Source organism: Podarcis vaucheri, assembly GCF_965113315.1.
Source record: "Podarcis vaucheri genome assembly, chromosome: 11".
NCBI lineage: Eukaryota > Metazoa > Chordata > Lepidosauria > Squamata > Lacertidae > Podarcis > Podarcis vaucheri.
The window spans coordinates 26853140-26867877 of NC_138749.1; the positions used below are offsets into that span (position 1 = coordinate 26853140).

Consider the following 14738-nt stretch of genomic DNA (forward strand, 5'->3'; position numbering starts at 1 on the left):
TTTGTTCAGGGTGAGATACGGAAGTTTAAACTTAATGCCCCATCTGTGACACTGGCTAAGTGCTGCTGTTATCTTCTAAGGGTTCTTAAAAGTCCTTTGGCCTCTTGGATGAATAAAGGACCAAAAGACAAGTCAGACGGATAGCTAGTTGAGCTTTCATCTGAATTTAGTTACACGCTTCCTAGGAACAGTTTATATATTTCCATGTGTGGCAAAATGCTACTTAGAACTGTTGAAAAAGCAGTTTTAAGTTGCTTTAGCATTAGGTTGTGTGGGTTATGTGGTAAATGAAACTATGATAAATAAAAATAATTTTATTTAAATTTTTATATTAAAAAATAGACACACACACACACACACACAGAGAGAGAGTATTCTATTTTAGCTTTATTACACTTTAAGAGGATAGTAAATGATAAAATTATTAAATATCGTATGCAAAAATAATCAGCATTTCATTATACACTGGGATTTTTTTCAGCTGGAACTCACCCGAACTTAGTTCCAGCATCTCTCAGGTGGGCACCATTGCTATTATAAGAGAACAAGAGAGGTGTTCATGGTGAGTTCCAGCACCTCTTTTTCTAAAAAAAAATAGCACTGATTATACAAATGGTATCACTCCTGTTATAAGAAAAAAAAACCCTGCTTCTTTTCCCTTATGGGGTACCCAGGAGCCCATATAGAGTCCTTTTGTAGGTTCTCTGTTGGTAGGAGAAAATAACAGAGGCCAGCCAGAGACTATTGAGAAGCAAAGCAGCTAGTAAGCCTGATCTTTATTAAACTATTGCAACAGGGTCCTCACTCACCACATGCCGGAGGGAGGAGGAACCCAGAAGAATGGTGTGCAAGCCCTTATATAGACTGTTGGAATTGCCCACCCTGGAGCCCAAGACCATCCCCCAATACATCATACATACATCACAGAAGGGGCGGTCTACAGCAGAAACCTGTCTGGCAGGAAACCTGTTGATGGGTTTACCTGGAGAGCCTGGCCATTCTTTTGTGATGGTAAATACTTAATTCCTGAGTCCAGATCACAGGCTCACCCTATTCATAAAAAGATACACCCTTAAGACAGGATTTGTGAGCAAAGAGACAAGGGGGGGGGTTGATTTCCCATTTCCTTCCTCCTTGCAGAGGAGTATTTGAGGTCACTGAAAGAGTCATAATGGCTTTAGGACTGTCTTCCTATACTGTTTCAGACATGTGGTCTATATATTTGTGTATGTGTTTGCTTAGTACATTTCTGAACATTTATTTTATATCTTATACCTTATAATTCTCATAACACTCCTGTTATGCTCCAAAGGCTTGCTGGAACAAATAGGCTTTAAACTAGTTATGATCTGAATGAGCATAGCTAGGGGGCAATATCATCTCTTTCCTGGAAAAGGGTGATCAGGGCAGTTTCAATGCCGTATCTAGCCATGAAACCAGACTGAAAGCAGCCCATGTAATCTGTATCATCCAAGACCACTTGCAGTTGGTCCGACACTACTCTCTAGATCACCTTGCCCAGGAAAACTGCTATGGTAGTTGCCTATAGAGCGGAATGGGCAATGTATGGCCTTCCAGATGTTGTTGGACTATAACTACTATCATCACTGACCATTGGCCTTGAGTTGATGGAAGCTGGAGTCCAACAACATCTGCCCCTGCTGCTGCCCCTGCTGCAAAGAATACATAAAGTGCTCTATATGTCAGAAATCGGGAACCTGTGGCTTTCCCAATGTTGTTTGACTACAGCTCCCATCAGTGCTATCCACTATTGGAAATGGCGAGAGATGATCCAACAATATCTGGAGTGCCACAAGTTCCCCATTTATGCCTCTAATTTGCTATGGAATCAGTTGCTACAGTAATCACCGGGGGAAGCTTTGATTATTGTATAATAGATTATTTATAGAAAAACCTCTTAAAATGCTTTATTTTCTGATAAATTGTGCTGAGCTGCAACTCTTAAGATTATTCTAGGTGAACGTACTGAAATAGGATGCAGTGGTTGGAAGCCAAGTGTTCCTCACCATTGAGTCCTGGCTTCTTTCACAGCTGTGCTATGTGCTGCATTTAGTTTAATACGTAATATTGGAACACTTTGTAATGGTACACACCCACACAAGCACATCCCTTGATTACTCAGCGGCTGATGACTTGCAGCTGAATGCATGAACTGGCTGATATCAGAAGGACACGGTGACAGGTTATTGATCATATATTGAATATATGCCGGGTTTGATTAATGAGAAATTGTCATCCTAATTACTGTATTTTGAGGAAATTGCTTGTATTACCTGCCCTGGAGGCAGAATTTCTGTGTTTTTTTGAAAAGAATATAGGATGTTCCTGGAAAAGGAGTATTAATTTAAGCAATGATATCATGCTGTCAAAACACTATATCATGCAGTGGCATGTATAGGTACAGGTGTGGCTACTTTTTTTTAATGCATAGTTTGTTGGGTGTTTTTTTTTTTAAATAGGCACACTGCAACAATACAAAGAATGTATGTGAACAACAATGGAAAAGCAAAACATAGCAGCAAAACATGTCGATTCAAAATACCAGTAGGAAAACCAGACACATGAAATCAAAGCCAAGAAGAAAAGAAAGAAGATTTCAAAATAAGAATGAATAAAAAACAAATGAAGAGAAACAGAGAGTTAGAAAGGGAGAGCCCACATGGCATGCAACTTCCGCAGACAGCTCTAAGTAGGAGTTGCAGATGTCCCAGAATTTATTCTCTTTGCACCTGATTTTTTAAAAAAGTAGCTCTTTAATATGCTGCAAGGAAGAAAGGTCCTCTACTCAGTGAATGGCTGGGGGAACCATTTGATCTAGTGTTGTAAGACCAGTCACTTGGCTACCAGTAAAGTGGGTAGTGTTCAACTATGGTGTCCCTCAAGATACCATGAACATCTGAAAAATTTTGAGATTTCCCTAGGGCCAAGTTAATATGAATAAGAACTTCTGCCTCAAACAAGACCACTACAGGGCAAGTCCAGATCATATGTTTCAGTGCTGCCCCTGCCTCAATACAGCGCCAACACACATCACTAGATATAACACCCATGGGGAGTCAGTGTGCCCTAAAACAAGCTTATGTTGGATAAGACTTAGCCTAAAATTCAGGGAATGAAAGGACTGCCTTTTTAAAGTTCTCTGGTCTGTGTTAATTTGTAACCAAAGTTTATCCGATCACTGAAATCTTTAAAGATGGGTATGAAGCTCTATAGGCAGGAAAATAAACGAAGTCTCAGTTTTTCCGTTTGATAGGAAGTCCATTATCCTGAATGATATCAGGAAATGTTTTAGTGAAAAATAGATGTGAGCTAATGTAATTAGTTCTACTGCACATGACAAAGCACTTCCATTTTTGTTTTGTTTAAATATTTCTGCCAATTGAGGCAGCAGAAATATAAAACCAAATGTATCATTAGACATAAAGACAAATACCTCAGTCTTGATTAGACTTTTCCAAACATTGGTGTAAGATTTCCCCCCCCCCCCCGGTTTTAAGGCAAGTCTATTAATTTCTCTTTTTTGAATAGGCACTTAAAGTACTTTTAATTCTAAGGCGTTTCAGAGAGACCATATTTTTCTTACTTAAGTATACGTCTTTTCACAGTGCATCATTTTGTCAACAATCAGTCCCTCTTTTAGGGAAATTGTAGCTTGGTGAGGGGAATAGGGGGTCTCCTAATGACTCTCAGTACCCTCTCAGCACAACAGTTCCCAGGATTCATTGCGGGAAGCCATGCCTATTTAAAGTGGCATGATATTGCTTTAAAAGTATAGCGAGGGTAAAACTTTACTCCCTTTGCCTTTCCCTCAATTGTCACCTAGTGGCAGCCATGACGTCAGGCAACCCAAACTGTTTCCATCCCAGCTGGTCATTATAATGACCATAACTTCAAGAACGGGTTCCTGTACTTGCTTTTTCCCTTCCTCTCTTTTTCCTAGTGTGTCATGCCTTTTAGATGGTAAGCCCGAGGGCAGGGACTGTCTTACTCTAATCTTGTAAACTGTTCTAGGAGCCTTTGGAGCTGAAGGGCAGGGTCAAAATGCGTAAGATAAATAATTGCGAACATTACAGAATTCCTTAAGTTTTTCCATTGATCCTTTTGACGGAAGCAAAACTTGGAGAAGCTCTGTACCCCTTGAACTTCTCACCTTTTGGGAAAGTAGGTTGACTGTATTATTATAATTTTGTATATTTTGTGCCTGGGATCCATTCATATATGCCACAGCTGCTTGCCCAATCCCACTGAGAGGTTTGAACTATCCCCAAGGATTCTGGCCTTCCTGCAGTCTTGGGATTTATTCCCTTTTATTAGAGGTGTTCAGGGATGCGGGTGGAGCCTACGACTTGCCGAACAGAAGGTCAGCGGTTCGAATCCCCGTGACGGGATGAGCTCCTGTTGCTCGGTCCCTGCTCCTGCCCACCTAGCAGTTTGAAAGCACGTCAAATTGCAAGTAGATAGGTACCACTCCGGTGGGAAGGTAAACGGTGTTTCTGTGCGCTGCTCTGGTTCACCAGAAGCAGCTTCGTCATGCTGGCCCCATGACCCGGAAGCTGTATGCCAGCTCCCTCGGCCAATAAAGCGAGATGAGCGCTGCAACCCCAGAGTCTGTCACAACTGGACCTAATGGTCAGGGGTCCTTTTACCTTTACCTTTATTAGAGGTGTTCTAGGATCCTGGAACTAAGATGGTAGCAGCTGTTAAAGTTGGTTCTACAGTTTTGGGGGTCCTTAGAAACTCCCTATTGAATCTTTTACAATGGTGCCACGTTCACTTATAAGCTGTCTGACATAAGCTGATAACAGCAAGGTTGTATACTTGCATCCTTAACCAATTATCTAATATGGGCAAGAAGAAGTAGGTGCACTCTTGGAGCTCTCCAGCCCAAATCAACTTTCAAAGGTGGTAACTGATCTGCACACTCTTGTTTTGCATACATGGATTGGCTCCCTCCTTTGAAATGAATAGGACATTGCAACAGCTCTGTATGTGTGCAAAATGCACGTGGAACTTTGGATAGGGTGCTTTTTTAAAAAAGTATCTATGTCTCTGGGGAAGAAAATACTATTATTTTGCTGTTGGTCTGGGAAACTCCTTCATTCCCTCACACACATCCCTCAGACGTTGAGATCTCTTACATAATTTGCAGTGTCCCATTGTAAAAGGTACATTTGCCATCTAAACCAAAGTTACTACGGCTCCCCATCACCTCCCCCTCCCCAATTACAGAAATTCTTTTCTCTCGCTAGAGACTTACGAAATGTCTGCTTAGTTTTCAAGAAAAGGAAGAAAGCGGCCTGGCAGAGAGATCAGTGGCTATATTTTAGTAGAGCTCTTGACTAATTCTGCTGTTTTATGTCCTGCTGCACACATTGAACTGCTCTTGGGCAGGGGGGGAAGGAATCTGAAATACTACTTTTTTTAAGTGCTAGTCATAACAGGACTTTCAGCTATGCCATTCCTCTAAAATACAGGGATAAGAGGTTTTCCTGTATGGCAGCCCACAGACTTCTATTTCAGACTCCCTGGAAGTGGCTGCTCAAACCATTTGCCCAACAGGCTCACTACCCACCGTGTGTGTGTGTGTGTGTGTGTGTGTGTGTGTATAAATTGTGTTTGTGCTCCAGAAAGCATTCCATATTAACATCTATGACATTAGACAGCATTTTGTCCAAAGTAGACATAGCCATGTTTATTGTGGGTCTGGTGCAATCACAAGACAGGTTTTACAGCAAATACCCATTAAACAAAGGCCTAGTATTCACACAAGGAGATGAGGTGATAAACCTATGTCTGGACTGCACCACTTCAGACAGCGGGTGTCTCCCTGATGTGGTTGTTTTAACATAGAGTAGCAAAAAGCTAGTACAAAAAGGGAGACGGCTGCCCTGCGGGATGCCACCTTTTCCACTGTGCATGAAAATCGTGCTCAAGGTTAAGGCCACATCCTCACTATACAGCTAAAGCAATATAATACCACTTTAAACAGTCATGATTTCCGCCAAAAGAGTCCTGGGAGCTGTAATTTGTTAAGACTGCCGAGAGCTGTTAGGAGACTCCTAATCGTAGAGCTTCAGTTCCCAGAGTGGATTAACAATCAGTCCCTCTTCTCAGAAAACTCAGGGCAATGCAGTTCTGGGAGGATAATAGGAGTCTCCTAACAACTCTTGAGGGACGCGGGTGGCGCTGTGGGTTAAACCACAGAGCCTAGGACTTGCTGATCAGAAGGTCGGCAGTTCGAATCCCCACAATGGGGTGAGCTCCCGTTGCTCGGTCCCTGCTCCTGCCAACCTAGCAGTTCAAAAGCACGTCAAAAGTGCAAGTTGATAAATAGTTACCACTCCGGCAGGAAGGTAAACGGTGTTTCAATGTGCTGCTCTGGTTTGCCAGAAGCAGCTTAGTCATGCTGGCCACATGACCGGGAAGCTGTATGCCAACTCCCTCAGCCAATAAAGCGAGATGAGCGCCGCAACCCCAGAGTCGGTCACGACTGGACCTGATGGTCAGGGGTCCCTTTACCTTTACCTTTAACAACTCTTGGCACCTTTAACAAACTACAGTCCATAGCAGTGGTCAACAAACTTACTGTGCCTCGGGCCGGTGTGTCCAGTGCCGATCACACGGAGGGCATGCACACACACTATTTCCGACGCACTTCTGGGTAGGAGGAGCACCGGAAATAGCTTGTGCGCATGTGCACGGGCCTCCTCCGACCCGGATATGCACCGGAAATAATGCTTGTTCATGCGCAAATAATGCACATGCATACAAGGTATTTCCTGTGCTCCTCCGACCCGGAAGTGGGCAGCCGCACAGCGCAGCACCGGTAAGAGCAGGCGGCGGCGGTGGGGTCGCCGCGGGCCAGATAAAAGAGTTCCTCAGGCCTTATCCGGCCTGTGGGCCTTAGTTTGGGGGCCCCTGGTCCATAGGATTCTTTGAGGGAAGCCATGAGTATTAAAGTGTTATCATGGTGCTCTAAATGTGCAGTACTCATGTGACCTAAGAAAAGTCCTGCTGGATCAGACCAGTAGCCTATCTAGCCCAGCATCCTATTCTGACAGGGACCAGTCGGATGCCCCTAGGAAATTCACACGCTGAGCGCAACAGCTCTCTTCCCAGTTGTGAATCCCAGTTGCTGATACACAGAACCAAATGCTGGTAAGGAAACTGAGTGATTAGTCTAGGACAGGGGTCAGCGACCTTTTTCAGCCGTGGCCTGGTCCACTGTCCCTCAGACCATGTGGTGGGCTGGACTATATGGGGGGGGGGAATCAATGAATTCCTAGGCCCCACAAATAACCCAGAGATGCATTTTAAATAAAAGCAGACATTCTACTCAGGTAAAAACACTGTCCATGGGCTGGATTGAGACGGCTATTGGGCCAGATCCGGCCCCCGGGCCTTAGGTTGCCTACCCCTGCTCTAGGAAGTAGGAAGGCCCATGTGGAAGCAAGCTGACTCAAGGAAATGGGCTGGATCGAGATTTTCTCAGAACAATAATTGTTTCTCCATATGAGGAAAATGGCATTTCATTATCTCTAAGGTACATGCAGAAGAAGAGCAGATCCGCAATGGCCCACAGTGAAGGATTCGGGCAGGATGTGTGTGTGGAATTTGGAGGCTAAAAATTACTTCAAGAGAAACGAATGATATGTGGAGATAATCCAGGCATGGAAGAAGACTGATATATTGGCCCTCTTGGGAGATCAATATTCTGGTGTGGGACATAAACATTTTAGGACACTAGTTCCTTCACCAAACTTAATTTTTGTTGGCTTTTTTGTTGTTGTTATTCTAGTTAACATGCTTACAAATGGTCAAATCTGAAGCTTATTTTTCTGTAATAATCAATAATATCCTATTTGGTGGGGGGTGGGGTGGGGGTGATTATTGCTTTTGCAAATCCTTGTACCTATACTTTTGCGGTTTGTACTGCCTGGCTTTGTGTGTGTGTTTTAATTTTAGTATAAGAACTCTACCAGACCTACTGTGAGTACTCTCAAGAGTTTTATTAAATTGCAAGGGTGTAGCCTTTGGCAGTACTTAATATTTGCAGTGGTCACTCATTACCTATACTGAAATATTTGTAACAGTGAATTAAAATAGAATTTCTTCAGGTAATATTTATCCTGCACCAGGATTTTCCCTCCAGATTAAATGCCAACAATAATAACTCCCTTTCTTCTGTGTTTTATTCCAGATGTATTTATTTTAAACCAAATTCTATTATGGCTCTGGACTGTTGATGAATTCTGAAATTACATACGCATAGCTTAAAGACGTGACTTGATGCCAAAACCTTTTCTCTAGAGGGCAGTTCACTCTCATGGTCCTGGCCCCCTGGGACGAGAATACTACAGACCTTTTAGAGTTTGTGTGGTTTTGATCCAATTTGCATGTCTGAAACATTCTTGGTCTATTTCCTAGTCCAGGGTCTGTAGTCCTTACCAGTTTGATCCTGGATTTTATTAGTCACAAGCTGTCAATAGGATGGTCTCTGGAACCTTCTAGTAGGTAAATAGTTTTGCTGTACTTCTCCAACCTGGTGCCCTCTAGAAGTTTGGGGCTATATATGCTAGGATTCCTAGCCATTGGCCATGCTGGATAAGGCTAATGACTGTTGTAGTCCAAAACATCTGGAAAGCACCATGTTGCGAGAGGCTGCTCCTGCACTGGTTTTGAGACCAAATTGCCTTTGCATTCGGCTCTAAAATAGAGTTGCAGAAATTTCCCTGAGGAAAATCTGCTTCTTGCTTCACTTCTGGGGAACCCAGTGTTTGTTTTCTCACATAAATTCTAAGCTGAAATTTATTAGGAACTAGCTTAGACATCTGGGGTGGCAATTGCAGGGAGCACATTTGCCTCCCTCCACCCCAATACAGTTTCTGTGGTCTCCTATTTGTATATTCAAGTCCCCATTGCCTTCTGTGGAGAAGGGAAGGCTCTGTAATCTGGAACACCCCCGAGGCAAGGGAACATACTTGCTTATTGCTGGCCTATTGTCCTCAAAGGCTATAGAGGTGGGAAGGCCATGTGAGCCCCACTTCCACATAAGTGAACAGACTAGTCCCTTTTCTCATACATGTCAACATACTCTACTTACATGTATGGGCAGATTTGATTAAAGCCTGACCTGAATTGCAGGATTCAGGCCAGGCAAAGTGTTGTTTGCTGGGTCAGGCTATTATAGCTCATACAGAAGGATTTTAGCCAGCAGCCCTACGTTTTGTAAATTTGAGATGCATACATAGAATCCTGGAACTTGAGAATTGGAAAGGATCCCAAAGGTCACCTAGTCCAATCTCCTTGAATGCAGGAACCTCAATGAAAGCATCCATGACAGGTGGCCATCAAACCTCTGCTTAAAAACCTCCAATGAAGGAGAGTCCACCACCTCCGGAGGAAGTTCATTCCACTGTTGAATAGCTCTTACTGTCAGAAAGTTCTTCCTGGTGTTTAGTCAGAATCTCCTTTGTTGTGGCTTGAATCCATCTTCCATGTGAAAGCCCTTAAGATATTTGAATATGGCTGTCACATCTCCTCAGTATCCTCTTTACTAGGCAAAACATACCCAGTTCCCTCAACTGTTCCTCATAAGACTTGATTTCCAGACGCTTTATCATATTAGTCTCCCTCTGCAAACATCCCAACTTATCACTACCCTTCTTGAGCTATGGTGCCCAGAAGTGGACACAGTACTCCAGGTTGGGGTCACAGGGTTGCTGTGAGGATAAATGAGAAGTAGAACAATGAACAGTAATCCCTCATTTTACGTGTTGGTTCAGTTCCAAGGGCTACATGTATACATGAATACCAAATATAAGCAAACATCTGGAGCTGCCCCATGGCTAGCAGATGAGGGGGAGAGAGAGAGCATTCCCAGTACTCCCACAGCTGGTTCATTGAGTGGGTTTGTCTGAGAGATTAAAAGCTCTTTTCACACTGGGTCTGCTTTGGTTACTTGCTGGGCAAAGTCCATTTGCTACACTGGCTCTAGCAGATTAGGGACACATGCAGGATCTCATGGGAACTCTGATTGCCCTGGCAAGCAACTCTCCACCTTGCTTGTGACTTGACTTGTGCAGTTTAAACTAGCTCACCTTCAACTGCCTATGGCTGAAACTACGCAAGTCAAATGCACTTAAAAAGAGAGATTACAGTGGTACCTCGGGTTAAGAACTTAATTCGTTCTGGAGGTCCGTTCTTTACCTGAAACTGTTCTTAACCTGAAGCACCACTTTAGCTAATGGGGCCTCCAGCTGCCACCACCGCCTGATTTCTGTTCTCATCCTGAAGCAAAGTTCTTAACCTGAGGTACTATTTCTGGGTTAGCAGAGTCTGTAACCTGAAGCGTCTGTAACTTGAAGTGTCTGTAACCCGAGGTACCGCTGTACTGTAGGCTGCTTTGAGCTCCTTAGAGGAAAGGCAGGATAAAAATGCATTATGTAACATTGCTAGTTGTTGTTACTAATTGAATTCAGTGAGACTTCAAAATAGCTTTAGATTCGTTTTGCTTACCTGATCCGTCTGAACTCAGTTCTGTGCGTGCATACTTGGAAGTAAGTCATGTGTGTACAATGGGGCTTACTTCCAGGGGAGTGTGCACTGGATTGGTTGCCTATTGGTTAAATCTGAATTTAAGTGGAGTTCCTAGTTTCCGAATGCTTGATGTCTGGGTTGCTAATTTTTGGGAAGGGTAAATATATGTCCTTGAGGCATTTGCTGCAGTTTCATTCAAGTGGCTTTATGAACTTATCCTGCTTTATTTATTTATTATAAAGATGGCAGTAATTTTATCCTGCCACAGATGAACAACTTGCGTACAAAAACTTCCAGTAACAAAATACAGTGTAAGGTTCTGACTGCTCTATTTTTATATTCTTAAAACATCACGGCAATTTCTCTTGCATGAACTTCAGAAGTCCCATGCTTAATTTTGAATGAATGTTCAAAATCTAGCCAAAACGTTTAGGTTGAGAAATTGGGCTGAAATATTTCCCATGTGATTTGCAATACTTCCTGGCATTGGTTCGGTTCAGGAATATAAAGGATTGGCACACACACTTTCCCCCACCCCCACCTTTTTTGCATTCCCCCCCCCCCCGCAAGAGAGGAAGAAGATCTGTGCACCTGTGAATGATCTTTATTTTTTCTGTAGACCCCAGTAGGTGTAATGGGCATAATCATGTCCATGCCTAGGATTTGATTTTTGTAGGATTTTAGCGTGCTGAACTGATCTGGATTGCATTTCGTGGGCATAGCCAAGAGAAAATTAGGTATGTATAAGTCCCACTGAAGGGAGAAAAAAAGAATTTTGGTTTTTGCACAGTGTATCCAGGGCTCTGCTTATACTGTTCATCAGTTGTATGCTCAGTGTACTTTGCTTTGAGCCAAAAGTTAGATACAGCCAAATGTTGTGTCTCATGCAGCATCTTGATGCTTCAAGGTTGGGGGGCAGGGAGCAGTTACACCTCTGTTGCTCGTGCCTCAGCAAAGTTTGAAGGTCTTGAGAGAATTCCCCAGAGTTTTTACTGTTAAAAACCTTTACAGGGAACATGTTTATTATGGTACTTAACATATTAAATATCGTATAAGAGATCAAAATTAAGAAAGCAGGAAACTGAAGCTGGATACCATAATCTTCTTAATTATAATTGCATTCATATGTTGCAAAACATCTGGAAGAGAATGCTGGAAGTTCTGTTTGGTACATTCGGAACCCCTTGGACTAAATTCTCAAAAGTGAGTGGAAACAAAAGGAGCTATTACAAATGCATCCTATGTAATTAGAAATACATTTAATAAGAAGAGTACAGTATTCTGTTAATCCGCTCAATTTGCTTCCTGCATCCAAAGCTTAGAAATCAATTTGAAAGAATTTTTTGAGGACGCGTGAAACATCACTGTACATTCTTGTCATCAGCTAATATCTCAATGCACAGAAAGCTTTTTTTAAAAAAAAAAATCCGTTTGGGTTGGGGAAATGACATCATAAAAAGATATCCTTCTGCTGCAGCCCATGGGGCATGCAGCCATTAAATCAGGTGTCAGCAAACTTTTTCAGCAGGGGGCCGGTCCACTGTCCCTCAGATCTTGTGTGGGGCCAGACTATATGGGGGGGGGGATGAACGAATTCCTATGCCCCACAAATAACCCAGAGATGCATTTTAAATAAAAGCACACATTCTACTCATGTAAAAACATGCTGATTTCCGGACCATCTGCGGGCCGGATTGAGAAGGCGATTCGGCCAGATCTGGCCCCCAGGCCTTAGCCTGCCTACCCATGCATTAAATGTTAACATGGTTATATTTCAGTGCCAGTATTTGGAAGAGGAGAAGTAGCTATAGAAAGAATGACACGAAAATGTCATTTGAGTGCTGATACTTCCTATACAGCTTGGATTATATAAACTATTGCTTCAAAAAACACTTTCGTTTTAAAGGTTACTCAGTAGGGTCTTGAAGTTGCATGCCTCTTGACTATTACTCCTATTGCAATGTTAATGTTATTTGGAGCAATCTTTGCATTGTTAAGTGCATATTTTTAATTTTTCTATGTTTATCACTCATTGTGTTTTGTATTTCTCCTCACCACATAACACTGAAATAACAATATGTTTCCCAGTATCTTCAGCTGTCTACTCTCTTCACCTCCCACCCACCCTCAGGCCACTGGCATCCATAAGTAAATGACAGATTGGACTGAAATAAAAAACAGAGGCGAATTAACACCCCCTCTTAAAACTTCATCTCCTGTGTTCTTGGTCATCCTTCCTCTCAGTCAGTAGAAAAAGAACAGAATGCTTAGTGTGCTCTGCCAAGTGCTGAGCAAATTGCCCAGGGCAAGTAGCCATGATAGAAATCTTCCCTTCTGTGGAAATTTTCTAACGAATCCGGGGTTTGTAGATCCCAGATAACATCAAAGTTGGCACAGCTGTATGCAACCAGTGGAGGGATCTTTCTTTCTCCATTGACTTGACCAATGTGCAAAGCTCTTTATCAAACTTTTTCGCTAGGAGTATTGATTGCTTATTTCAGAACTGGCTTTCAGTTTTCTTTAACTGGCTTGCTACAGTCAGGGCAGGAATACCAGCAAGTAGGGTATTTTAGTTGTGGAATGGAATCACCCTAATAAGCTAATTTTGGCTAAAATTATAGATTTTGTTCTCTGAATATTGCTGAGAATAGCATGGCTGTATTTCAGACCTCATCTTGCTTACCAAGACTGGAAGGCTCTCGCGAAATCTCACAGGAACTCAGCACTGTGAAATCTTGCGAGAGCCTTCCAGAGCACAGTTAGCAAGGTGGGGAGTTTAAAAGCTCCCTGCCTTGCTTAGGGGGTTAGACCCATTTGGGAGGCTGGCTCTAGAAGGTAAGATTGCTTGTGTCTGGTCAGCTCCAAGTTGGTTGTTGAACTATATGTGTTTTTACGTATGCGGGCCATGCCTAAAATGTAGCCCCCACTCCAGTTGCAAGTCGACTGTATAATATTAGTTTATATCTTGTTCTTTGTAAAAGTGATGCCGCCATAAATGAGTGATGCTAAATAGGTGTGTCCATAAGGGCAAACCAGATGTGGCCTACCAGTGAATTGGTCAGGGAAGATGGGAATTGTAGTCCAGCAGCTTCTGGAGGCACCAGGTTAGTCACTCTTGCTGCAGAAGAACATGGGATGGTACGAGACCTGTAGGAGTCTGTTTACTACTTGTATCACTGGCACAAAAATCTCAAAGGCACCAATAATCAGGCTGTTTAAAGACCCTTTAGATTTTGGGCTGCGCTCTTAAGATGTGCTGATGAGTTCTGTGCAGCAACACTCAGAGAAGAAAACAAAACCACAGAAAAGGGTTAGCTACGTGATTTACAACACCTCTGGGGATACAAAGCTCCTGTCTGGCTTTTTGTGGCTGACCAACATCCTACAGCTCAGTCATGATCTGAAATGAAACCCATTTTACATAACTCTTATTTAGTCTGTCCTGAAATGAAATTAACTTTGTAGAAGTTCAATGCAATTCTGCAAGTTCAATAAACTGACACAATGATTTCATTTTAAAGAATTCTGCTAGCAGGCTGCTGCATTCAACAAAGACTGGATTGTTTTGTGGCAAGATGCTTCAAATGTTCCGGGCATGTGGCTGAGACTTGGCCACTTACCTGTAGCATATGACCAGGCAATAACAAAAACAGTGAAAATAGGTTTGTCAGTCTATATATAAAAATATTGTTGTAATGTATTTAGAAAGTGAGAAGCAGTGATTAAGCCATGTTAAATTAACAAAATTAGATAAGGTAAGTTCTCTCCCCCCTCCTATTTTCTTGTCGCTTTGTACAGTTTTTTGGCATCCTCCTTTCCTGTAAAGTGAGCCACTTATACCTTTTGATTAAATACACGAAGATAATGTGGCTCAGGGTTCCTGGAGTAAGAAATAATAACAGTCTCGTAATACAAAAACATTGCAAGTATTTGGAGGCGTTTCGTGGTTTTCCGCAGCTCCCCCCCCCCATTTCATTAGAATCTAAGGTTTCATAGAAATTTACCATAGAACGAAATGAAGGTGTTGAATACCAAACTTCTGTGAGCCCTTTTAAGGAAAGTATATTTGCTTTATTTATCTTAATGCCCCTCTTTTTTACCCTCTTTTTTAAAAAGCGTCTTAATAGTTCTTGAGAACTGAAGTGTGAAGCTTTTCTTACTCTCTCAAAATATCTGCT

General features: G+C 42.4%; 1 protein-coding gene across 3 annotated transcripts in view; it reads left to right on the forward strand.

The window, feature by feature from the left end:
• CWC27 (CWC27 spliceosome associated cyclophilin) overlaps positions 1 to 14738 on the forward strand; it is a 112769-nt gene that overhangs the window by 39826 nt on the left and 58205 nt on the right. For 2 of the 3 annotated variants that reach the window (XR_014224488.1, XM_082242055.1), the window contains exon 11: positions 482 to 562. The exons of the other annotated variant lie outside the window; for it this stretch is intronic. Coding sequence is in view for 1 of the 2 variants with exons in the window: in XM_082242055.1 (XP_082098181.1) it covers positions 482 to 562 (81 nt within the window). In the remaining variant the exon portion in view is untranslated. The remainder of the gene's footprint in view (positions 1 to 481; positions 563 to 14738) is intronic. 3 annotated transcript variants of the gene reach the window in all.